We start from the raw sequence: 27,247 nt of genomic DNA on the forward strand, positions 1-27,247 counted from the left end.
AAATTTGCCAGCCGTCCAGCTGCGTACCGTCACCACCCCCTCACCAAAAAGCCATATTTATTGTTTTTCACTTAAACTCCTGTTAAAATAAACTGAACCTGAATTCTGGAGCAATTGTCAACAGTTTACAGTGTTCATTGCTCTTCCTGAGGACCCAAGCTTGGCTCCCAGCACCACATGGCAGCTAACAGTCATCTGTAACTCCAGCTCCAGGGCATCAGACATTCTTCTGGCTTACTTGAGCACCAAGCAAAACACTCAGATACAAAAAATAAAGCAAATAAATACCTTTAAAGATGAGAATATATTTAATATATCAAATGTAGGATCTCACTGATAAAAATGATTTGAAACATAATTTCAGCTTTTGACTTGCTTTGTATTTCATACCAGGTTCTAGAAGTCTCACAGTTTCTTTTGGTTTTCCCTTGTTGTGTTTGTTTTTAACAGATGGCCCATACCTTCAAATATTAGAGCAACCAAAACAGGTAAGAATAAAGGGGTAGGCTGTTTGATAATGTTAGGTCTCTACATCTAATATTAAGGCTCGGGCATTGAATAACAGTTACTAATCTGGTAACAGAGGTGGTTTATCTGGATGAGCAACAGATGGCCATGTTATATAATAACTTCCTATGTCTACTTCACATTTTTCTTACGTAATCTCCAAAAGGCCTTGAAACTCCAGTTAATCATGGGTCTTGGTAGTCTGTATCTCTTTCACCTAGCTTATCAGTAACTTCCATGGAAAGCACCGGTGGTTTTCATTCCTAAGGAAACAACTCTCACTGGTCACATCTCACCTTTACTGCTCATGTCCATGCCCACAGGATGCTTCTCCTGCCTTCATAAGCTCCAGACTCTTTGTGTGTGGAATGTGTAACCCAAGGCACGAAAAGCACTAGTGGGAGACGATTAGAATGGACTACGGAGTCCCCACCACACATCCCATTGAGTCTGGAGCAAGGAGAGGACTGCGTGTGTGTGTGTGTGTGTGTGTGTGTGTATGTGGTGTGTGTGTGTGTATGTGGTGTGTGTGTGTGTGTGGTGTGTGTGATGTGTGTGTATGTGGTGTGTGTGTGTGTATGTGGTGTGTGTGTGTGTGGTATGTGTGTGTATGTGGTGTGTGTGTGTGTGTGCGTGCGTGTATGTGGTGTGTGTGTGGTGTGTGTATATGTGGTGTGTGTGTGGTATGTGTGTGTATGTGGTGTGTGTGTGTGTGTATGTGGTGTGTGTATGTTGTGTGTGTGTATGTGGTGTGTGTATGTGTGTGTGGTACGTGTGTGTGTGTATGTGTGTGTGGTACGTGTGTGTGTGTGTGTGTGTACGCGTGCACGTGTGTGTGCATAAGCATGTCTATGGAGATGAAAACTTTTGGGAGTTGGTGCCCTCCTACTATGTGGGTTCTGGAGATCAAACTCACACAAAGCTTGGTGGCAAGCACCTTACCCACTGAGCAATCTTGCCAACCCCAGAACCTTACTTTTCTGAGCATAGCCCAATGATAAGACTTTTAATGTGCATTTTGTTACCATGAACCCCAAAGGAATTGGTATTTATGATTTGTTTGAAGAGCTAATATAGTTCCAGAATTCAAATTTTAATTCATTATGTGTGAATATATAAAATGTGAGTAAACATTGTATCTGTTTGCCACCCTGGTTTTTGTTTTTGGTTTTGTCTTGAGATCTAGCTTCAGTGGAAGTTAGGAGGTTGTATCTCAGTCAGACTTTTGACTACATGGATGTATCCTCTCTGAGGTTAATGCCTCATCTTAAGTAAATGGGGTTCCTAAGATCAATATGGGTTGATAGTAAACATTTAATTTTAACTAGAAATTCATTCATATTACATATTTTAAGACATCTTATTTTTAGTTTTTTGTTCAATTTTAAAAATTAATTTATTTTTGAGACAACAACACTGTAGTCTTTGCTGACTTCAAATTGGTGGCAATTCCCCTGCCTCGACCTTGCAGCTGTTAAGATTACAGATGTGAGCCACCACACCCAACTCAAAATCATCTTACCAACCTAACAGAGCAATATAAAGTTCCGTCTTTAGAATAAGTGCCACTTTGTGTGCATCTAGGAATGCTACATAGTTTCACGAGCTGACGGTTCACATCACGACTGAACCACGCTGATTGCCGTGTCAGGCGTCACGCTCTCTAAGGTATGGCAGTGTCCATGCACGTACTTTTTCAGGGCCACAAAGGAATTTTGTGATTCAAGATAAGGAGCTGCTGTGTTAACTTTTTGAGTTAGAAATGCCCTTTTTCTTGGGGGCCTTTTGGACACAGAGTTTTTTCCTAGGTTGGATGGAAATGGATCAAAGCATGATTGGTATTCTTCAGACTATCCAGTTTGTACAGTTCTTGGTGCTAACTGTCTAATCATGTTGTTTTGTATCTCACTGTGCTTTTGAGGCTGGGTCTTGTAGCCTTGTGGCCTCAGACTCACAGACCTCCACACACATGCCTCTGTCTCCCAAGTGGTGGCTTAAAGATGTGTACTACCTAGTAGAATTTTAAACTGGAGGTGTGTTTGGATTCTCTCAGTTAGTGGGTCTCCATCTTAGGGTTGGCCAGTTTGCAGTAGCCAGGAGCCAGCAGTTACACACGCCCCTGTCTAGTTTAGAGTCATTAAGTTCAAGTGTTATCCATGCTGGATCCCAATGACATTAATATTCACAAAACTAATCATCTTTTTCTTCCAAGTCTGAGAAGACTGTCCCATTGACAATGTTGTAGCCCACGGGCCATGTGTTACTCCGAAGCACTTTGTTTTAAAAGCCACGCCTGCAGCCTGCCCCAGTTCTGCTGTAATTGAGCAGATAAAGGAACTACTTCAAGTAATTAGCATAGCTGTTACTGACTAAAGGTGGAGTGGAGAGCTTGGCAGTGGCAGTTTGAGCTGAGAAGGCTGCTTTGAGACAAGAGTAGCAGCACATTGTGTCCACAGCCTTAAACTCTCCATCACCCCGTCTCCGCAGAAGATGGTGCTGAAGATGGGTGCCTGGCTTCTCCAACCCAGCTTAGTACACAAACACCAGCTGGCATCATGTTCATAATAGCTTCTGGAGAGTAGCTTTCATCTTCATAGTGGTCTTCTATAATTACATGTTTAGAATCGTGTGTGTAATGTTGTCGTTGTTTTTAGTAATTCCTGCTTGTGTTCACCTCCACAGAGGGGATTTCGATTCCGCTATGTGTGTGAAGGCCCATCACATGGCGGGCTCCCTGGTGCCTCTAGTGAGAAGAACAAGAAATCCTACCCTCAGGTCAAAGTAAGTCTGGAGTCCACCACTCTGACTGCCTAGGGGCAGAGCCAGGGAATGCTGCAAATAAGTGTGAATGAATAGGATGCTCGTTTGCCCTAAGCAGAAGTGTTTACGTGGTTATTAGAATTTTTAAATAGAAATTCATCTCATGGAAATGACAAACTTTCAATCACCATTAACATCTCCATTTAATTGAAATGGCGCCAACATCAACTAAGGAAAACTCACTGCCTCTCCAGCGATCTTAAAGCTGCCTTTTCAAATCTTGAAGTCTTTAAATTCTATACCCTCTGTGATGCTTTAGTAAAACTTTGAGCCAGGTGCCATGGTGTGTACCAGTAGTCAGTCCTAGGACCTGGGATGGAAGGGGCTGGAGTAGCAGGTGTTCAAGGCCAATCTCAGCTAGAAAGTTTGAGGTCAACCTGGCCTATGTGAGACCGTGTCTTTAAGAAAACCAAACAAACAAAATGTCTTCACAACAAGTTCCAAATGCTGGGTTTATAAAGATTTCATGACAAAACAGTTGACAGACTATATAGTCATAGAGTATATTATTTTAGGTCATAAATCCAGACCCTAAGTGATGAGCTGAATGGGTTTCAAACAAACTTCCAACTGCCCGACATAAATGCCTGAATACTGCTAGTATAGAGCTCATGAGGTGTTTTAGAGTTTAAATGAGGAACTATGCTTAGGTACACCATAGAGATCCTGACAGGGACCCTGTGCAGCCACTCAGAAGGAGTTCTGTAGCATGTGGAATGGGGGTGAGGTTAGATGCAATTTCTCAGTCTTTAGCTTCTTACATTGGTGATATAATTGAGAATATTTTTCTCTAGTTCTGAATTGTTTTGTTTTTCGAGACAGGGTTTCTCTGTGTAGCTTTGGATGAGTTTTTTATTTTACTAATTCATTGCCATATTTCAGAGACTGGTAATGCTTTTGCGGGGAAACAAAAAATTGCAATTGAGTCAATTAGTCATTTATTCAGTAATTCAAGCTTAGACTCACAGTTACCAGAAGTAAGAGTTGCCACTTCAGCCTCTGGCTACCTGCTAGCATTTGTAAACTCAGTTTCTGACACTGGGAAATTGATCTTTGATTTTGCCACCCTAATAGTTTGTTCCTCCTTTTCATACCCTGCTTCCCAGCCCAGACTTTCCTAGTCTCTTACTGTGTGTCTAAAATAAAGAGCCACCTCATTTTTTATCTTTCCTTTGAAGCTCAACTCCTAGCCTGGATTCTATGAGTCACGTTTTCATTTTAAGACTCTTGGCTGTAGTTGGGGAATGAAAGGTATTTTTCTTAGTAAAGGTAATTGGATATAGAAGTGCAATGTTTTTAGTTTGCAAAGGCCACAGTTATATTAGACAGTGTTTTTTTTTTTTAGAGAAATAGAACCAATAGGATAGAGGTGAGTGGATAGATGATTGATTGATTGATTGATTGATAGGAAGGTAGATAGATGATAGAATCGGCTGTTCTATCATGAAAGATAAGAAGTCCTACTGTGGGGTGCCTCTAATATGTACCCCAGAATGCTGGTAATATTTCAAGCACAGAAGTCTGAGCACCAGGTGGCTGCTGGGACTCTGAGTGTAGGACCAGCGGCCTAAGATCCTGGGAGTGCTAATGCTAGGGTAAGCCTGGCAGTGTAGGGAAGCCTGGAGTTCTGATACCCTGGGAGTGCAGGGGGCAAAAATGGGGAGTGCCCCACATTCTACTGGGGCAGAGGAAGGAGGAGGAAGAGGAATGGAGAAACTATTCTCCCTGGCTTTTCCTTTTAAGGGGTTTCTCCCTGACTGGATGCGTCTGTCCACAGAGAGGGTAGATCTTCCTTCCTCAGTCCAGCACACTTGCCAGTCTCCTCTGGAAATGTGCAGACGCCAGGGCAGGAAAATGCTTTTCCAGCTTCTACATTGTCCTCTGTAGTTGACTCACATCTACAGTTATCCCTGAGGACAGTCTGTGGCTTCCAGTCCTTTAGGAGCTGGGCGAGGAAAGCAGAACAGATCACCAGGAAAGAGAATCAATGCTTTCTTCAACATTAGTGATTTAGCATGTGTTTTCATCTATTACATACTCTTGTGATATTTATTAGCGCTGAAAAACTGGAGCTCAGAGTTAGGGCTAGGGCCTCTTTCCCTGCAGCGAGTATGCGTTGCGGGGGGGGGGGGGGGGGCAGGAGCTTACCGACAAGACCTAGAGAAGTGTGGTAAACTAAGTCAGGGAGGATGAGAATTCTGGACAGCAAAGAAGAAACAGGCAGAGGGAATCTGAAGTCAGATCTTGGACTTTCCACCTGTCTCTGTGTGTCATATGTGAATATTGTACACATTTATGTGTCCGTGTTTGCGACAGGTAACTGAGCGTCACTTGTCAGCACTGACGCTGATGATGACCACTAAAGAACTAAGGTTAGAAGAAACTTTAGGGGTTCTGTGTGGGCCCTATGAAAGAAGTGTAAGTTGTGATCCTCTCGTGTACTCTTTACTTGAGTGGGGCTGGAATTTTGGGGCCCACTATCGTGAAAACGGGAGCATCTGTAGAACGCTGCCGGGTAGGATCATACTGTTACCTCACATCCCTCCCATCATCCGTCCCCCGAGGTGGACGCCTGCACTCACTGAGAGAAATGACGCTTCCGTAGCCTTGCAGTGCAAGGTCTGTGATCTGTAGGACGTACATTTGTTCAGGCTTACGAGTAAGGTGGCTGGGCTCAGCTCTTTCCTCACCCTCATCCCCAGCCTCTGTCTCTGAACTCAGGCCCTGTTGCCCTGCCTCTTCCAGCACCCCCACCCTGCTGTCCCTGGAAGGCTGGCGGTTGATGTGCTGTGAAGATGGCAGTGAGGGTTTAAGGGCTATTGAAAGCTTTGGGGACTGGTCATGACTTGGGACTCCGGGAATCCGGCTGTTCTTATGGAGCTTGTAAAGGCCCATCTTGTTGACTGTTCAGATTGGAGCCTCCCGTTGGCTTTCACACTAACTCGAGGGCGCTCCCAAAGCGCGTCCTGTTAGAAGAGCTTAGAACTGTGGCAGATGACTGGGGTGCAAGCTGGGCTCAGACGCCTCTCACTGTGGCGCAGTCTTCACGTGCCTTTTCCGCTCTTGATGAGCTGCTCTGGGATTACTTACTCCTGCGTCCTCATGGCTGTGGTTAGCTTTCTCTCCAGACTGAAGCATTCCTTTCACCACCTGTGGTAGCGCTGGGTTGGATTGGGGAATATTCTTTTTTTTTTTAAGCCAATTACTTCACGTTACAAAATGTTTCAAGCATACAAAATTTAAAATGTTATGTAGCAAATACCATATACCAAAACATAAATGTAAAAGATAGTACTATTTTGCCTATTTGCTGTTTGCGTATGCCTTTCTCTGGGTCTCTTTCTCCCTCTCTCTGTGAACTGCAGCGTAGCTATGGTAGAAGCCCCGCCCAGTCACTGCTTTGTCCTCCTGCCGTCCACATAGAGAAACCATTCTTCCGCATGGCCTTTCTCTGAGACGGCTTTATATTTTACCACATAGGTATACATTCATAACTAAAATCACTTTCAAGAAAACTACTTTTTACTAGCTTTAACCCAAAGTTTTTATTATATATGATGGCTCCTCCTTTTCAAACTAAACAAGGGTTAAGACTGACCTGCCTGAAGATTAACACTGATCACTTTGATCCTGTCTGTTCCTTTTTACCAAAGTCTGAATAAAAATGTCTTCAAAAACAGTACAGAATTTACACTGAGCCTCAAAGCAAAAAAGAAAAGAAAAGAAAAAAATCATATTCAGGGGGAAAGCTAGGGAAAATAAATATGCAAAGTTTAAGGAAGTTTTCTGCTTTTTAAAGACTGAGTAATCCATTGTCTGTCCTAAAGCCCTGCCTTGGGAGTTTGCTGGGCTCTGATTTCATTGGCGGCTCCTGAGAGGCAGCAGAGCAGGGGAGGCAGCAGAGCTTCTTCTGGACCAAGCCTGTCACTGCCTGTTCCTGACTCAGCAAGGAGTGCCAGGGAAGGCTCACTGCCATCCTTTTCCCGAAAGTGCTGCAGAAAAATTTTAAATCAAAGTGCCTTCCTCGAGCAGATGGAACAAGGCCAAGAGAAGCAGCTACAGGCGGCCTCGGGAGCGCTGCTGCGGCCCACCAGCAGTGGCTCTGGGTCCTTCTGCGCTGGCCACCCTGTGCAGATTGCACATCGGCATCAGTGTCCTTCCTTTGTAGACTACGATCTATTTGTAATCATCAAACACCAGAGCTTGAAACATCGCGGTGCCAGTATGACTGTTGCCATCCCCTTTTGGGCAGCTACTCCACTGCCCTTCCTTCTGGGGTTTTCTGTGCAGGGAAAGGGTGTCCAGGAATGTTTCGGTTAACAACAGCTTTGGCCCCTTCCTCCCCCCACTGTAAAGTCTGCTCTCTTAAGTGCCTCTCACTTCAGAATCCTTAATGTTAAGTTTCTGTCAAGATTAATACAGCCTGGGGATCTGCAGTGTGCTTTAGGATATCACATGTCTTTGCATAAGCTCCTTTTCTTTGCACAGGCATGTCTGAATCCGGAGGCTTGCCATCCTAAAGATCTAGCTGGAATACTAATTTTGAATAATTTAGTCTGATACAGTTACCTAACCTGCCAGGGGGAAAGATCACTATAACCGATGGGCATGCATTCAGAACCTAGGTCGTAGCATTTTTTTAGGGTGTCCATTGGCACTCCTGATTTGTTTGCTGTGCTCAAAGAAAAGAGTCACATTCCTAGAGATATGCACCCTGTGCTTTGTAACACACACACACAAACTTTATTGAAACAAGGGCTTTCTTTATAACTCAAGGTCCATGGATCCTTTCATGGTTTTGGAAAGGTTTGGGACTTGTGAGTTTACACATAGAATTTTATGTAAATTCATGTAGATTTTTAAAACCTTGGATATGTATAAGAATAATGCTGAAGGTATTTGTAGCACGAATTCTAATTGGTTTTAATCATAAAAGCCCTGAGTCAGATATAGGGGTAAATGCTGAAAAATCAGAGAAGTAAAGCAGCCAGCTACTAGAAAGATCTTTTCCGTCTACCAAATCCTCAGACCAAAATGGGCAAGATTCTGGCTCCACGAATCCTCAGACTGAATCCTGAATTCCTGTCTCTTCCCACCTTATGTTCCTTTCTCCAACCAGCCACATCACTTCCCATCTCTACCTCCCTAGGGCTGGGATTAAAGGTGTGAGCCACCATTGCCACCATGGCCTAACTACTGTGGCTGGCTCTGCACTTTGATCTTCAGGAAAGCTTTATTTGTTAAAGCATAAACAAAATATCACCACAGGTACTGACTTTTTGACAGCAGCTAATTAAACTGGTCACTGATTTCTTTCTCTCTCTCTCTTTCTCTTTCTCTTTCTCTAGGATCTTACCACGTAGTGTAGGCTGGCCTTGAACTCACCACCCCACCTCTGCCTCCAGAGTACTGAGGAATCCCAGGTGTGCAGTAACCTTGACTGTCTTCCTTCTTTCTTCTTTCATTTCTAAACTATATATTTACATTTTTGCCCACTTTAGATAAATTGAAGCACTCTGTGTTTCTCAACACGTAATTTAAGGCAGGTGCCCGTCAGTTTTCCAGTCAATGGAAAAGATGTGAGATTTAGTGCCAACTGCCAGAAAAGGGGAAGTCTCAGTTAGTCATCTGTCTCCACCAGTCTGTCTGTCTCTCTGTCTGTCTCTCTCCCCGTCTTCCTTCCCGCTCCTCCCTTCCCCTCTCCCCCAACTCACACCTTTCTTTGATACTGATTAAATATGAAGCCATTTGTGGTTAAAACCAGAAAAGAAAAGAAAATTATTTCAGTAATATTCTCTTAGCATCATGGCAGATCCTGCACTACAAACAGGTGGTGTCCTCTGTATAACCATCTATATAATTTTTTTTTCTAAGTCACCTAGAAGTTTTACATTTGACTCCCAGAATAATATTGACTTAGGGGATTTTTAAAAATAGCCTTTAAATCAGTATTACATTAGAAGTTGGAGAATGGTTGAAGGAACCTTTTGACATAAATCAGAGCAGTGAAAATTAATCCTGAGAATTAGCTAGGTCAGGCTTCTTGGGTTTGCAGGTTGTCTGAATTTCTAGGCCTGGCATGGAGGCCTTTCCTCTCCCATCCCATGTTTCTCTGCATACATATGTGTTCTCAGCATGACTATTCTTAGAGTCATCTTTGATTGAAGTGGTCTCTGCTTGAAGAAGATTAGTGTATCCACCATTCATTTCAGGAAGCCACATGATGAGGCAAAGTGAACAACTGGAAGCCTCGTGGTCCTCAGATGCCTCTAAGTACCTTCTCCATAGTCAGAGAGCCCTCAGTCTTTGGCAGGGATGCTGCTGACTCTCCCAGAGTCCCCATCCTTCCCCTAGGTGGACTCCAGGTCAGAGGCTTCCAAATGATGTCCGTGAACGTTTGGAACGTGTTCTTGAGGTCTAGTGGAAGTTGGCTGGAGGACACATGCAGAATTTCACTGTCACCTTTGACTCTGGTGCGCTGAACAGAGGGATCTCAGGGTAGCTGGCTGTGCTCAGGACAGCAGGGTAGCTGGCTGTGCTCATTTATACTTCTTCGGTTATCACAGCAACAGAAGTAAGGTCTCCAATCCTCTCATTGTCCATGACGAAGGGGAAGTGTAGAAAAAGCTGAGACACCCTGCCTTTCAGGGATGAGGCCCAGGATTCTTGTGTGAGCAGTGTAATGTGTAATCCCACGCTTCTTAAATAAGAAGGCTCTTATTAAACATATCACCAAACTAGGGTTGCCATCGGCCTAACTAGCAGTTGTACAAACAAGATAAAAATTGCCATTTCCTCGGGTTTAAATGTGTTGTTACTATTATTTCTCAATAACAGTTGGTAAAGATTGTACTTCTATATACATTATATAAGTAAATGATTCGCTATAAAACAATGAAAAATTTCAATGATTTATTGTTAAAAGCTCAAAAGTCACTCAGCTATTATAATTTGAATCTACCACACAGATGGCTAGAACTCTTCAGCACATAGAATACTGCTAATTACAATACTCAGTATTTCTCTCTACTTAGAGTGTCCTTAGACCTGTAGTTCTGAACCATAGGTGTGCCTATTCAAAAATGTCCAACTACAGTGATATGTAGGGCCCAGCTCGCATATGTAAAACACGGCGTGCTATCTAATGGGCCGGGTTTCTGTGGTCATTTCCTGAGGATGTCTGTATTTTATAATGATGATACATGCTAGCATGGCTGAAAAGAAGTCCTGTATCTTCAAGGAACAGAATATTATATCACTGTGTTTTTAAATGATAATTGAAAATCTGTGTGACCTGAAAAACTGCTTACGATAGGGTATTAAGACCTGTGAGGTGGCTCAGCCGGAAAGGCGTTTGCCACTGATACCAACGATCCACGTGGTGAAGGGAAAACGGACTCTGAGAGTCGCCCTCAAATCCCCACTTGTACAGTGTGTGCTACCCCCAAAGCCAACACTAAGTAATAAATAAATGGAATAAGAAAGACAAACAGAATTCTAAATTACCCCTTCCAATAATTCAGCTGTTAGCCTCTGTGCAGCCTAGACTGAGGCAAGTGTGCACGCTTCAGCTTTATTTACCCATGAAAGAAACTGAACTGGTTGAGTCTGGACTCCTGCTTGAGCGGCTGGACTTTGTTTTTTTTTGTTTTTTTTAATTTATTAATTTATTAGTTATTTATTAAAGATTTCTGCCTCCTCCCGCCACCGCCTCCCATTCCCCCCCCCCCCCCCCCCGTCAAGTCCCCCTTCCTCGTCAGCCCAAAGAGCAATCAGGGTTCCCTGCCCTGTGGGAAGTCCAAGGACCACCCACCTCCATCCAGGTGTTGTAAGGTGAGCATCCAAACTGCCTAGGCTCCCACAAAGCCAGTACGTGCAGTACTGAGTCAGACTCAGCTAGCAGCTCCAGCAGGTGTTAGCTGCAGGCAGGAAGCATAAAGACACACAGCGCACACACTGATTTCCTCATAAGCCCATGGGGACAAGCCAGGATGGCTCCCAGGCTTCACTCGACAGAAAGCGTTCCTCTCAACTTCTTGAAAGTGTTGGCCTTGTTCAGTTCCCAAAGCCTTGCGAGTGGAGCGGGTAATTCTAACAGAATAAAACACCAAGAGATGTGCCTCCTACAGAAATCCCTCCCCTGTACCAGAGACACAGCAAACCTTTTCCATAATGTATAATTAGACTTGTAAAAAAGTATGAAGATGGGGCTGGAGAGATGGCTCAGTGGTTAAGAGCATTGCCTGCTCTTCCAAAGGTTCTAAGTTCAATTCCCAGCAACCACATGGTGGCTCACAACCATATGTAATGAGGTCTGGTGTCCTCTTCTGGCCTGCAGACATACACATAGACAGAATATTGTATACATAAAAAATAAATAAACATTTAAAAAAAAAGTATGAAGATGTAGGTTACTTGAGGAAGGGAGAGGTAGGGGAGAAAGATCAGCAGGGAGCGTATATGAATATGTCACAATGAAACATGTTTTTGTGTGCAGTTTTCAGAGTGCACACACAGACACATACATGGGGAGACAGAAGGAGAGAGGACTCAGATGCCATTGAAACGGTGGGGGTGTAGAAGGCATGGGAGCTCTTCGTGCACTCTGGAGTCTCCCTGCCCTAGAACTAACTACCGACCCGAGTCATTCAGAGGCGTGGTTTCTAATTGCCTCACAGAAATAAAAGATAAGGTTTGGGCCTTTCCTGTCTGAGGTACTGGAACTGAGTCCCCCCTGAAGTCAGGAGTTTCAGTTTCTGTTAGCCGGTGACCTTCAGAGCGATAGTGAAGGGGCAGGTTCCAGCCTGGACCCTGACGAATCGAAAGGTGTGATGTCTCTAGAGAGTCAGTTCTGGCTCCTGCAGACACAGAGCTCAAGTTTATGCTCTAGAAACCCCAAGTCTAGAAATGAATAGAGTGAGTCCAGGTCTGGGGATGCCCTCCATCCCGGGCAGGGAGAGACAACATATAACTGAGTGTGGACTAGATCACAAATAAAAACTATATGCAAGCAAGTCAGTATTTTCATCTGCAGACCAGTGAAAAGTAGGAATAAATCCCCAGGATCTTTAGATACCTGCGTTATCAGCTGTTTGATACGTAAGTACAAAATAAGTTAGCTTATACTTGAGAAGATTTGGGAATTGTAACCAGGCCAGGAAGAATGAAGGCCAAGTACATGTTTTTCAAATCATCTATCACTGAAATAGTCTAGACATTGGAAAAATAGTTATCGGATGGGAAGTGGATAGTGAGGTTTCTCAAGGTGGAAGAGAGAGACATGGTGGCTGGGGTGAAGAGCAGCAGGCGTGTATCTGAGGGAGCTCTGCAGCAAATGTGTGCTTCTCCTCCCTGGGTCCAGGCTTGGCGTGCAGTGCTCAGTTTTGTGACAGCCTAGTCAGGGTTTTTAGCACCAGCTGAGATGTGGCCTCCAGCGCCAGGTGTGTAAGGTTGCTCTCTAGATTTGCGTTTATTAGCGGTGTTATTCAGCGTAGCTAAGCCTCAACTTCTTCATCTATGAAACTGGCATAGAGAACCAAATCTATAGAATATGTGGGTAAATTTCATTTTCAGTCAGCATTAAAACGTAATTACTTCTGTTTAGTTTAAAAATTCATGAAATTGACAACTATTCCAAAAGCTTGTGTCTAGAGGTAACACCTGATGTTGTAGGAAGCTCACAGGAAACAAGAGGGCAGAAGGAATTGTTAGTTTCTTAGGCCCCCTCCCTGCATCCTGGCAGGCCCTGTACATCTCATTTGTACAACTATTAGATTCATTCCTAGGCTACATAACAAGTAACTGCAATCTGGGTCATTTTAAACAACACGAGTTTATTCTTCCAAAGTTCTGGAGGCTCCAGATCTACAGTGAAGCTGCCAGTGGGGTCATATTCCCTCCGGAGGTTTCAGGGAAGAATCAGTTCATGCCTGTTCTGAGTTCTGGGTGGCTGCTGGCTGTCCTTAGCACGCCCCAGCGTACAGCTGCCTCTCTGATCTCGGCTTCTCTTCACACGGCTGTTCTTCCTGACTTTGTACCTAAACTTCCCCCTCCTGTCTCTCATCAAGACACCAGCCAGTGTGGTTAGAGACCGCCATATTGTATAAGGGACCTCCTCTTGACTTCAGTAGAGCGTCTATATTAAGTGACATCATGTTGTGAGCTCCGGAGTGGGCATGGATTCGGGAGGCGTTCTTCCTCTCATTGGCTGTAAGCACCATCGCACTGGTGAAGCTATGCTTCTGAGGGTATTGCTAGAGGCCATGCCATTCCATGCAGCATTGAGAAAGCAACTCACGTGCCCCTTTGTTACATAGTTAGGTTGTGCTGGAAAACCTTTCGGGTCTGAGGGATTTGCCCACGTACTGGTGTTTTAAATATTGTTTTCTAGGCATATCTGAATTCCTGCGGCATTTCTTTATTGAGTGGATGAAGGGTATGTAATAAATGTTTGGCAGCAGGCCCTTGGTTGTAGCTCATCTGTCAGTTTTCTTCCCACAGTAAATTTCAAGGTACTAGTATGAAGTCAACTGGCTTGCAAAAGTAAGAATTTAACCATCAACTCTGTGAGCTAGTCAACCCATTCCCAACATACTACTTCAAGATTTCATTAAACCATTCTAATTTACAAAATTACATCTTGGGTGTGAATCCAGTGAACAATAGTTGGATGCAGAGAAGGTGATACATTTTTTTTCCCATAGGAAGTGGGTTCTATATGCATGTGTTACACAATGTCGTTCCCAAAGATTTGCAGGATCTGAGTAAACCCGCTATGTGCTACAGTGGCGACTTCGTCTTATGACAGCTGAGGAGGGCTGTGGTTTAGTGGAGGAAGGCCGTGTTTGAAAGCAAAGCCTCCACCTTATTCCCTGTTGTGCCACTTGCAGTGGGGCAGTTGCTGAAGCTCTTCAGACTTTGTTTATGAGATGAAAATAGAAACAACTACTTTGCAGGAGTTGTGTGCAATTAAATGAAAAACCAACAAGCTGGCATTGTCCCTGGCACATGTGTGGCTTTAAATCCTCATTTGGGACAAGTGTGTAGGCTTAATAAAAAGCTATGAAGGTGCCTGTTATTTCCTTAAGAGAAGTTAACACTAGAATGATTTCCGTGTGTAGAAGGTAGCCAGCAGGTTTTTTTTTTTTTTTTGTTTGTTTGTTTTTCGTTTTTCGAGACTGGGTTTCTCTGTAGCCTTGGAGCCTGTCCTGGAACTAGCTCTTGTAGACCAGGCTGGCCCTGAACTCACAGAGTTCCGCCTGCCTTTGTCTCCCAAGTGCTGGGATTAAAGGCTTGTAACCGGCTGCCAGCGGTTACGTGTACAGCGACCAAGTGGTCAGTGTGCAGGGAGAATCGTCTAAGGGAGCACTGTTCCTCCATGGTGGAGCTAACGGAGGCACTGGACTGCACTGGACTGCACGCGTGTCCACTCCTGCTTGCTCCTCCCCAGCCTACTCCTCTGCAGCCAGGACAGCCACCCCTAGTCTTGGCTAGACACCCAATCTTAGGCATGGCACCAACCTTTTACTGGTTAAAACTGGCTTTTCTGCCTCAGTTTCTAAGCCCATTTGAATCTTCCAATTGCAAGATACAATTTAAAAAAGAATACTAGAAAGGTTTAAGCAAAATGGTCATTATTTTAAAAACTCTTAATTCTAAGGGAAGAATTAGTAAGCACCAAACTCTACTGTACTCGTAGAAAAGCTCCCATTGGGCTTTTCTGCATCGCCCAGCTCTCCTCTAAAGACCAGCACAGCCAAGGCTCACTGAGAGGAGCCCGAGTTTCCCCAAAAGCTGACATCAACGCTTACGTTCCCCACCTGGCCATCCCTAGGCCACTGCTGACTGAGTTTAGAACCACCTGTCCTACAGGTAGCAGTGACTGTGACTGAGAGTGGGGTGCTACAGCCATTGCCACACTCCGGCCCTGATCCCGGAGGTGGGGTCAGCCGCTGACAATGACCATGTGGAAGAAATTGAATTTGTGGATCACCAAGCAAAGATCTGTGTACTAGTAAAGTATAGAGAATCCAAAGACACAGTGTCAATTAACTCTTCTGTTAATGGACACTTCTATTCTAGTCTATGATCAGCCTAAAATCTCTCAACTCTTAATTCCTAAAGTTGTGCAATCCTGGGTTGTTCTTTTGAAGAATGGCTGCTCCATGTCACTCCCAGTGTGAAACTTTTGTTTAAAAATAAACCAAAAAATTAATTGTTATTTACAAATATCACTTGCATTTAATAAAATCTCACAAAACAAATGTGCAATGAAGAGTAAGTGCCCCTCTGTCCAAGATTCCTTTCTTCCCTGGGGAGAAGACTGTTAGGAACTTCTTGAGTGCGCCCCCAAACCTCCCCTGCATTTACAGTTCACCCTGTGTCCTTATGGCTGGCAGCACTTTCACTGCACATCCAATGCATGTAGGCGTGAGCACAAAGCTCATGCGTGCACACGTGTTCTGCTCGTCTATAAAAACATCCATTGCTGATCTTAAACATTCTGCAGTATCCCCCAAAGACCTCTCAGAAAGTAAGACTGCACGAATAGCAGCACAGCCAGATGCAGATGCAGACCCGTCCTCTTAACTGTGTAACCGTGAGCTGCCTTCTCTGTGCCCCTGTAGGACTAGCATAAGAACCGCTCCATACCTCAGAATGCTGTTGGGAATATTAAATGAATTAGTGTTGTGAAGGGCCGTGTCTGCCCAGGGAAGTGCTCTGATGGGTTTTCATATCATTCTACTCCGTCAAGGCTGTGTGGCTTTCCGTGGCTCACAGGCAGCTTCTCCTAGCCGTTTGGGACATGCCGTCTTTTTTATGTCCCAGTCTGCCTTCTCAGTAATCCTGACTGACAGTAAGTTCTGACTTATCCTAAGGTCTCTGCTGCTTTGAAATGTTACATCATTGGGATAGTGTTTGAAAAAAGATTTATGTATCCTTATTTATGTGTATGAGTGTTTTGCCTACATGTATGTGCCTCATATGTGTGCAGTGCCCATGGAGGCCAGAAGAGAGTGTTGGGACCCCTGAAACTGGAGTTGAAACAGTTGGCTGTGAGCAGCCACGTAGGTTTGTTATAACACCAGTGAATGTTTTTAACCACTGAGCCATTTCTTCAGCCCAGATATAAGATTTAAAAAAAAATGCATATTTTTTTGAGACAGGGTCTTACTATGTAGCCCTAACTGGCCGTGAACTCACTATATAGATAATGGTGAACTTGAACTCACAGGTGTTTGCCTTCTTCTGCCTCCCAAGTGCTGAGATTTAAATGAGATTAAATTGTATGTGCCACCATGCTCAGTCCTTTTCTATTATACTATTTGTATTCCTTAGAAATTCATAAAGTATATTGTGATTATATTCACTCCTTCATACTCCCTAACTTCCCCAGATCCACCCTCCACCTCCTCACCCCCTCCCATTTTCTTTTCTTTCTCTATTTTGACCCAGCATGTCCAATTCGAGCAGCCCAAGTACTCATGGATGTCATTCACATATTTTTTTCATAACTGGCATTCCATGCATTGGGAGGTCAGAGGATGGCTTTGCAGAGTCTCTCTTGGTTACCACTGTGGTGAGTACTCCAGCCTCGCCAGCCCTCTGCCTGCCTCTCTCTGCAGGTGTGCTGCATTGCAGATGTGCACCACCGCTCAGAGTTTCTACCTGGGTTCCAGGGACCACACCCACGTTACCAGGTGTGCACAGATAGTGCTTTTTACCGGTGAGCCTCACTGCGGCCCTGAATTCTGATTTTTTTTTAACATGGCTTTATTTTCACTCTCTGTTGGGTCATTTATTTCTTGCCTGTTTGATGATATAGTTTTCAATGTGGTGACGCCTTCAGGAAGTCTTCCCTGATTGTTCCCGTCCACCAGCTCACTTGGGTGAGTTCTTAGGTTCCTTCCTCATGGGCGCCTGCCCGGTGGCATGTCTGCCATACTGATTCACTTCCTCATCTCCTCGTCTCTAGGCCTTACTTCTTGAGGACAAGACCCATGTCTTACTAGTTTTCCTACAGGAAATATTTTGCTAAATTAAATTTCTTTTCATTCTTTGAATACTCAGTTATTGCTCCAGTTAGTAATCGAAATACTCGATTGGTAATGGATGTAAGAAGACACACAGTCTTACTGAGCTCCTGTTGCAAAACCTTTTTGAGCTCTGCCAGGAAAGTGTTATTATCCCAGTTTTTCGTCGGGTTTGATGAACACTTGGACAAAACCAGCTTGTCTTTCTGCCTCGCCTCTCCTGGCTTTCTGTATCTTCTGATTACTTTCTCCACCCTAGACTTCAGGTTCAGCTACTTGGTTGACTTCATCATTTGGATATCTGGTAGATTTACCAGGTTCAAAGGTGAATTCTTAATTCCCCACTTGAAGTCTTCCATTCTTAGAAGTGGAATTCCCCCAGTTTCTCAGACCAAAAGGTCTTGGAGTTGTTCTTAACCCTTCTCTCCTGAGCTCCATTTAAAATCTGTCCTACTGGCTATACCTTCAAACTGTTTTGAATCCACTTGTTTCCACCTCCACTCCTTAAGCCCTGGCATAAACCAACCACCATCTGCCTTCTAATGGTTTCAGTATCCATGGGTGAGTCTTTTCTCAATCAAATATTACTAATTGATTACAAATTTGGGGTTTTCTATTTCTGCCGATTATTTTATATTTTTTGTTAGTTGGCACTTAACTTTTCCAGTTTTCAAATTAGTTTTCTCTTCATACTCAATATTTTTAATACAGTTTAAACATTCCTAATTCGAAAATACAAAATCAAAAATGCTCTGAAAGGGCCAGAGAGAAATGGCTCAATGGGGTAAAGCACTCATCATACAGGCCTGAAGACCCAAGTTCAAATCCCCAGATCCCACTTTACAGCTGGATGCAGAACAGTAGTGCGTGGCTATCATTCCAGTGCTCCTACAGAGAGATGGGAGGTGGGCACAGGAGAGTCCCTGGGAACTCATAGGCCAGCTAGCCCATGTAGGGGTTGGGAGGAGAGAAAGACAGAAACAGACAGACAGACCTGTGTCAAAAAAGATGGGAGTTCAGATTTTTAGAAACACCCAAACTATAAAGTTGATACAAATATTTCAAAATTGAAAAGTTTCAAAATCTGAAGCGTGTTTGATCTAAGCACATCAGATAAATACAGTTCTGGCTTTTTGTGTCATTCCGGGCACCATGTACCATTTCTGCCATTATTTATTGTGATATTAAAATTGTACTAGTCACCACCAGTGGAAGTCTTGAATGCCCGCTCTCATGTCCTTTAGACATGGCTCTATCCACTGTGAACGTTCCAGGCATGGTCTAGAATCATCAACTGGAATAGTACTTTCTGTGGTTACATTTTTCCCTTAAGTTGTAGGGTTAGATTCTTTTGTTTATGTTGAATTTTAGGAACCTTCCTATTCCTACTGACTTTATTTTTGAATGGTGGTATTTATTAGCCTCTCATACCATTTCATGTGCAGAAGACAAACTGGACCCTTTAAAAATTATTGTAAAATCAGTTGGTTTTGTTATCCTTTAATCAGAGTCTTGACTAATTGGTTATTTTAGAATCCTAACCCAGTAAACTCACTGTGCTCCGTTTCAGTGACCCCCATGTTCTTCCTCACATTCATGAAGTACATACATAAATCACTTGCTAGGTGTGGTGCTGGCTCTGCTGTCACACACATGAATGAGATTATTCCTCTGTCCTAGGATCACAGGGAATAGACAAGCAGCAGATATGTATGAGATGGTATTGGGGTGTTTCCTGGGAATTTTCGGAGGATGCTCTGTAGTCGGTGCATATGTGTATGTGTGTGCCTGGGGTGGATGGAGGTCCCCTTACTGGAATGCACTCAGCTCTATAGTCATTCTGCATCTCTAATGATGGAATGCCAGAGGCACACCGAATGGTGTGCTTTTCATGTTGGATGTCAGAGAGGTAGGCTCATCACACCGTGTCTGCCTCACTGCCTCTGCATAAGACGCCTAGCATGCTGAGATGATGGAAAGAGACTGGCGGTGCCTGCTTTGGCCCTTCAGAGGCTAGCAGCATCTTCTGAGCTGGTGATGTCATTGTGGAGAGATCAGCCCCAGGCATTGTTCCTAACCATTTCAATATATGCTTAGCCTCGATGTCTTTAAGGTTCTTATCAATTTTTTGATAAGAAGTGATAGATAACAAATTCTTTAGATTCAAATTAATTTTGAAAGCTGGAGCAAACTGCCAAATTCTTAAGCCTTGATGTTGAACAGAGACACACAGAGCAGAAGGGTGGATCAGCAGCAGAACATGCAGAGAGCATGTTGTTGATACACTCAGCATGTTCCTGCAAGGGCTGCAGCTGCCAAACAAGTCACTCCTCATCAGGCGACATTAGTGGAAACATAGTGTATAAGCCCCAAGACGTGGTGGTCTCCCACCTACGCTGGTGAAAGATCTGATATGCGTGTAACGTGCTGAGCAGAGCGTAGCCATCAGCTGAGTGGATTCAGGTCAGGCTGCGCTCGAGCCTTCCTCGTGTGAGAAGCAATTGCAGAGCCTGGGGTATTTCCGGCTTACAGGATAGTCTTGTTGCCCTCAAGTACTTGAATAGTTGTCATGGGAGAAGATAGGACGTGCCCTGTCGCCACGATGAGCTGAAGTCCCAGAAGACACGGGTTTCATGGGAGTCACAGCTCACCCAGGACAGAGTGAACTTGCTGTCACCGCAGTGGCTCAGAACTGTCCTGAAAGACTACAGAAGGAAGGAAGGCTGGGCGGACCTGAGCTCTACAGTTGGAAAATATATATATACCTCTAGAAAGATTTTTCCTTAATAAATCATAACTTTAAAGCAAGATTTGGCTAATCAAGATTACAGGAAGTTATACTTTTCTGATAGATAAGCAAAAACCATAGATGCTGGTATCTTGTTGGCCATTGTCTCCAAGGCTCAAAGGGCATGGCTTACTTCTTACACTGTGTGTCAGTTTATTAACAACTGCTGAACAGTTTAGGTACAACATGAACGGGCTTGGTTTGGTTTGGTCCAGAAAGACCAGGTATAGCGTGATGCCGTTTTTGTGAATCACCTGCTGACATTCTCCTCGAAATCAATAGAAGTTTGGTGTTTCCCCTCCTGTTTTGTTTACATCATGCTGTGCAGAGCACGCACTGCTTTGGTTAACCTCAGTCTGACACTGGTTGTCATTTCTCTTTTGCCACGCTCCCGTCTGGGGGCGTAACACGGCCCATGGAGTGTCGCCAAGAAACAAAGCAAAATTTCCCAGGTCTACTTGCTTGTAATTCTCCTTCTTTCGTAGGGGTTTTCCACAGGAAGTGGCCAAGTATTGCAGTGCGCTTTGTCTTGTGTACTTTCCTCCCACTTTTCTTCTTCCCCAGTGCCCTCCTGTCCCTCATATTGCGGCCCTATTTACCATGGAACAAACCAAATTCTACTCAGATCTGGGCCCTGACTTCTGGCTGTCAGTTAAAGCCTGGTTGCTTCTCTATAGTGGACTTCTATGGTGGTGGTAGGGTTGGTTTTCTAACTAAGAAAACATCCAGACAGGGGCTAGAGAGATGGCTCCACAGTTAAGAGTACACACTGCTCTTGAGGGCCCAGGTTCAGTTCCCAGCACCCACATCAGGCAGCTCACAACTACCTGTAACTCCAGCACCAAGGGATCCAACATACTCTTCTGGCCTCTGTGGGTAGTTGCACAATTGTGCACATACTCACCACAGTCACACGTATATACATAATTTAAAATAAAATCTTAATATATTAAGAGATATATACCCAGAGAGTGATTATATGCCTCTAAGAAAAAATAAATAAATCAGTGATATTTAATAACAAATAAATTTGGACATTATAGAATCAAAAATATTCCTAATTATCTCAATTTAAGTTGGGATCAAAATCATTTTAAGGGATGTCTGGAGAGATGGTTCAGTGGCTAAGAGCTCTTGACTGCTCTTGCAGAGGACCCAAGTTCAGCTCCCAGAACTGACATGACGGCTCACAACCATTTGTAACTCCAGGAGATCTGATACCCTCTTCTGGCCTCTGCGAGCACCAGGCACATGTATGGTACACATATATCCAGGGGAAATACTTATATACATAAAACTAAAATAAATTTTAAACTATCATTTTAAGATAATGCTAGAAATTTTTCATGAATCATCTCTGTTTTCAGGAAATAAACAGGTCAGTGAATTAAATTTTTGTTTTGGACTTACTTTACCCAATGTGTTTTAGACTGCTTAATTTTTAAGTTTATACAGATTTTTTAAAAAATTTGTTTAAAATAGCTTTATATTATTTTATTTGCTTGTTGTGTTCCCCACCCCTATGATCACATTGGTGACATCCCCAGTATTGTCAGTTCTGAGCTACCCAAGGGAGAACCTTCAGCAGAGTCATGGAGAATAAACACATTGAGTACCTAGTCTCAGCCTTGATGGAAAACGTTGAAATCATTGCCTAACATAAAGGTTTTTCTTTGTCTCTAAATTTTGATTTTCCATGCTATCAGAGGCCCCCTTGACACAGGTAATTTGAGTGTTGATTGTTTGTTTTTTCGGTTTGTAATTGTGGTTAAATGTATTTAAAACAGTCAGTTTTAAAGCTGTTTGCGTGGTCAGGGTTTTTTCCAACTCAAATTCTGTGTTGTCAGACCTTTTTTTTCCCTTCTGTTTTAGATTTGTGACTGGTGACCATTGTCCTATATGTCTTACATATATAGTTTAGGGAGCCATAGCATTTTAAAGCTAAAGCTGTGTTGACTGTGGCCTAGAAATTTTACAAAGGAAGCGTTCAGAGACCAAAGTGATTGGTGATTCAAACAAAATTACAGCAGTAACTAGGGATGTAGACCTCCACAAGTCACTGAATTAATCTAAATGTTCTTACCTGAAAATTTGCAGATTCCTAGCCAGACCTTTAAAAAAAACTATATGTGTGTGTATTTATATAGACATATATGTATATAGTGTATATATGTACATATATCTATACATATACATGTGTATGTGTATATATTTTTTACTTAAAACTAAGTAAAGCTTCCTAATTGTGTGTGTGTGTGTGTGTGTGTGTGTGTGTGTGTGTGTGGTCAGAGTGGAGAGTTAAATATTTTTGAGGCAGGTAAGCTTTGGTAAGCTTCTCCTGGCAGGAAACACAAAGTGCATCTGCCGTAGACAGACTAGTTCTCCCTTTGTACCAAATGGAGATTTTATAGCATTCTGTAAGTTTGAGAACGACAGTTCAGACTTTTTATAAACACCCCTGTTGTTTTCTTCAGTCCTGAAATCACAGTTTAAAGCAGGGCAAAGCTTCCTAATTTTGTACTCCTAGATGTTTTTCTTTGAGTTGGAAACAAAGGATCGTGTGAAGCTGGGGTGGCCTCGGGTGGGAGGATGGCTCCTGCGTCCGGAGCAAGGGAAGCCTGCCTCCTGTGCTGACTGTGAGCTGCCTCCAAGTGACAGGCCTGTGGCCCTCCACCCAGTCTCACTTCTGTTTTATCTGGAACCTGCTCTAATCACGTCCCACCCAGATGCCACTTTGACCAGGCCCTAGCACAATCAGGATGTTGTTTCCCAGGGGTGAATTTGTGAGACTTGAAGATGCTTGAGCATCTCTGCTGCTAGTCTCCCCATAAATGAGTTACATCTGCAAGTAGAACGCCCTAAGGGAGTACAAGAGTTTAAAAAAAAATCCTCTTTGGAATTTCAGTGCCAAGTTGGTGTTCTTAATTTCAGTTTCCAGCCAAAGAGTGAGAACGGTTTCCCAAGCTGTTGGCTTTGTGCTCTCACCTTTGCTAGCACTTTTCAGATCCTGCGAATCAGATTAATGAGATGAGGCTGCCTAGAGGGCCCCTTCCAGCAGCCATAGTCAGGGATCCTAGGAACCGCTGTCAGCATCCACTCCCTCCTGCCTTACTCATCCCTCAGATCTTTTAACAACATTTCCAGAAGCCACTGGTGCTGCATCTCCCGAGTGTTGTCCTTGCTGCTCTGTGCTGGCTGGCTGCTGCATGAGAAAGGCCTCAGTGCAACCATTTTGTTTTGGTTTTTACTAAATGCAGACGTGATCTTATGGCTCTAAAGTAAGGTAGGTCCATGTGAGCTGCCATTCAGAGTATCTACAGGAGGATTCCTGTCCAGGATTGGGGTGCTATCTTAAAGAACGGTAGGCATTTGAAAGCATCCATCTAGCTCAAGAAAACAGAACCTGCCAAAAAATCAACAGGCTCAGAAACAGAAATCTCACAGGTTGGACAGGAATAGTGAGCAATTCACTACAGCAAAGTGTCCTTAAAATATTTTTTAAGGACAAGTAAAAATATTTTTAGAATGAAACAATAGAGACAAGTTGTGTAAGAAGCTAGACTGTATTTTATTTAAGAAAATAGAAACACATACTATTATGTCTTGTGTTTCAGGTGCATAAACCTAGTCACTGTTGCAAAAGGGTCCCAGGATGGAAAGGCCCAGGGATGGCAGTTAGAAGAATTTTGTGCTTCCTCATGAGTTAGACTTAGGTTTTAAGCTAAGATGGGTAAACTAAGGCAGTGAGAACAGAGGAAAGGGGGGAGTGCAGGGGGAGGGGGCGGTGCCCTTGCTCTGAAATTTGGCAGTTAAGATATCATAGGAGACGAAATGAGAAGCAGAGCACTCCCACATGGTAAGAAGGTTTTGGTACAGCCGCTCTGTTTAACAGGAGGCAAAGTAGGTTTGGGAAGAAAGGTCCAGCCTGGGGCACGTTGGTTGGTAAACCTGCTGATAGCTGGAAATGTCAGACATGCTCATGAGGGTGGTGAGAACATTGGTTTTGGTTTTGGCTTTATGGGGGTGTTTTTTGTTTAGGGTGTGTGTGCGTGCCTCTGCACACTTGTGCATGAATACAGGGGTCCAAGGAGACCAGATCACACTGGGGCCAGAATTACAGGTGGTTGTGAGCCTCTCAAACCAACATGGCACTAAGAACCAAATTCAGATCTTTTGCAAGAGTAGTCTGTGCTCTTAACCACTGAGCCATCTCTCCAACCCATAGATATTAATTTAGTATCATATGGAGTCGATAATTCAAACCATAGTGGATGAATATCAAAAAGAGACCAGAGACTAAGAACCAAGAACCAGTGCTTGTTAAGACTGCTCCTGGGGTGGGGGGTGAGTGGGTGGGAAGGGCAAGCAGCCAGTGGTGTAGGAGAAGAGAGGTCAGGTCAGAAGAGGGGCTGAGCTTCCAAGGTCGTCAGTGGGGTAATAATAAGTGACTAATAGGTCTGGAAACTTGAAGTCAGTCACAGCCTTTAAGCAGGTTTCATTTGAAGACTAATAGAATTAGTTAGGTTTCAGACAGCTTCAATTTGAGGTTCTTCTTGATAACTAGAGATGTTCTTGAATGGTTGGTAGAGAATGGGATATGAGCTAGTGTGAGAAGTGCCTTAACCTTTCTCGCTGGCTTATAGAAAACATCAAATGAAAAAAAATGGTTCTGTTTTCTTGGAGTAGCACAAGACCCCATGTATTTGAATAAGTGATGGTCTTTGTACTTAACGTCATCAAGAAAGGGCTGCTGTCTTTAGAATAAGGAAGAAGAGGGCGTGTGTCTGTAACTAAGGGAAAGGTCCTTCAGATCCTTCCTGGGGTAGGGAGTATTTCAGAGAGATCTAGAATAAACATTGAGCGTAAAAACAAGATCACTGTTCCTGGAAAAAGGAACAGACACAGTTCTCTGAATTGGTGACAAGAGCCCTGAGCGTCAGTGACAGAAAGGAAAAGGCATTTGTGGGAAAGCTTACATGCAGAGACTTCGCATTAGAGCCCAGGAAACCCCAGCAGCAGCTATCTGTGAGGGCAAGGGGAGATAAAGGACGATTATTCTGCCTCAAGAACTATACCAAGCAACTTAAGTGATCTGTCTCCTTTTAATACTTGTGAAAACCCAGAGACTATGTTCTCATGTTCGCGTTTTTCATATGAAAAGAAGTCAAAAGTTACTAACTTTCCCAGGGTCTGGTATCAGCTGGTAATGGAGGGTCTACGATTCCGAGCCAGCCAGTCTGCCCCCAATGCCTGTGTTTTTGCTGCATGAGATCCCACTAGTTTGAGGTCTTGGCGGTACAGCCCTGTGTCACATCAGGATGAGATCTTTTGGGGGAGGTTCATCCATCCACCAGAGAAGGATCCTCTAGTCTGAGGAGTTGTGAGGCTGAGGAATTGGGGTGGAACAACAATGGGGACCCTGCAAGTGTGAGGGAAATAAGAAAATCAGCAGAAGGAGACATATGAGGCAGGTGCAGGGGAGAGGAGGCCTCGGGCCTGCAGCAGGCTGCTGACGGGGGTTGGGGAGCAAAGGGCTAGCCTGGTCTTAAGGGAAGCACTCGCCCTGCCTTGATTTTCCCAGTGATGATGACTGAACAGTCAATTTCCCACTGCTGCTGGGATTCCTAGAGGTTTCAGTACCAACTTCCAGTCTAGTAACAAGACCAGAGTCCCTGGCTAGACCCAGGCTAATGTTGTACTCTGGTATGTAATGATCACATTCTAGCTCAAGAAGCTTCTTGAGAGCGTGTATTAGGGTCCAGGCATTGTTAAAGGCAAAAGAAAAATTAGCACTTTAATTTCTTCCCACCTAATACAAGTCTTAATATTTTAGTAATTTCTCTTCGCTAAATAGCATTTTAATACTATCTCAATTGTTAGTTATATACATAGTAACAAGATAATATAATAGGAATTATTCCAGACACTAGGGAGTAGAAAGGATAAAAGAAAAAAAAATGCTTCCGTTCCTGTAGTTTACCATTCTTTTGAAGGGGTGAAGGGATTTCAAGACAGATTTCCCTCTGTAGTCCCTGCCTGACCTGGAACTCTCTCTGTAGACCAGAGTGGCTGCAGACTCAGAGATCCACCTGCCTCTGCCTCCTGAGTGCTAGGATTACAGGCGTGTGCTACCAATGCCTAGCAGCACCACTGTCTTTCTAATGGAGAAGACAGGACATTATTAATATAGGAAACATGATGGTATTTAGGAGAGATGACTCAGCAGTTAAGAGCATTGCTGCTCTTCCAGAGGTCCAGAGTTCAGCTCAGGTAGTTCACAACCTGAACTATAGTCCCATGGATCTGATGCCCTTTTCTGGTGTGCAGGTGTATATGAAGACAAAACATCCGTATACATGAGTAAACAGACAGAGGGTGAAGTAGGGAGAAGAGCAGCAGGTGGAGTGAGAAGAGTTTAGGTAGAGGAAGTCCCAAGGAACACTCGCCCAAGGAAAGAGTGCTCAAAGTCTGCAGGTAGCAGGAGGTAGCAGAGTGTCTCAGCAGACCACATGAGGCCAGAAGCTCTCTACTGAGAGCTCACCTGGAAAGTTCCAGAACAGCAGAGTCTGGTGTGGCTGCATTGGAAATAGAAGAAACAGGGTCCAAGAGGAAGTGGGGATCAGATTCCCCAGCCCTGGGGCCTCTTCAACTGTTGTAAAGGCTTTTTGAGAATAGAGAGACATCCAGCTGCTTTTGTTTGTCTTGGTTTTACGTGAGAATTGTAAGCATGCGTACATGGAATTACATAATGAGCCCCTGTGCTAATCACTCAATTTCAACCATCTTCACTTTTGGAATTTTGAGCAGAGGAATGATGAGACTTAGCAGGACCTGACTTGAACAAAATCCCTCGGCACAGATCCCGAGGGGATCGGCTCCCAGCCAGAGTGGCCCCAGAGATGCTGAGGGTGATTGGATCCTGGGCTGCTTTTGACCGTCTCACTTGATATTATTTTCTAATTTCTTGACAAAGCATGTAGTAGAGTAAAAAGAGTAAAACAATAAAAAGAAACAATGCCAGAGAACACTATTATACACTTAATTTTCTATTTAAAATGCTCCCTCTGGCAAGAGGCTGGCTGAGGTGAGTGCTTCTGAC

At 43.8% G+C, this 27,247-nt stretch overlaps 1 protein-coding gene across 2 annotated transcripts in view; it reads left to right on the top strand.

The window, feature by feature from the left end:
• Nfkb1 (nuclear factor kappa B subunit 1) overlaps positions 1–27,247 on the top strand; it is a 116,955-nt gene that overhangs the window by 37,398 nt on the left and 52,310 nt on the right. For both annotated transcript variants that reach the window (XM_041655084.1, XM_041655092.1), the window contains exons 5-6: positions 451–488; positions 3,190–3,288. In XM_041655084.1, coding sequence (XP_041511018.1) covers positions 451–488; positions 3,190–3,288 — 137 coding nt within the window. The remainder of the gene's footprint in view (positions 1–450; positions 489–3,189; positions 3,289–27,247) is intronic.

This window comes from Microtus oregoni, unplaced genomic scaffold (assembly GCF_018167655.1).
Source record: "Microtus oregoni isolate MIOR12 unplaced genomic scaffold, Mior012 000000F_ref0000247, whole genome shotgun sequence".
In the NCBI taxonomy this organism is placed as follows: domain Eukaryota; kingdom Metazoa; phylum Chordata; class Mammalia; order Rodentia; family Cricetidae; genus Microtus; species Microtus oregoni.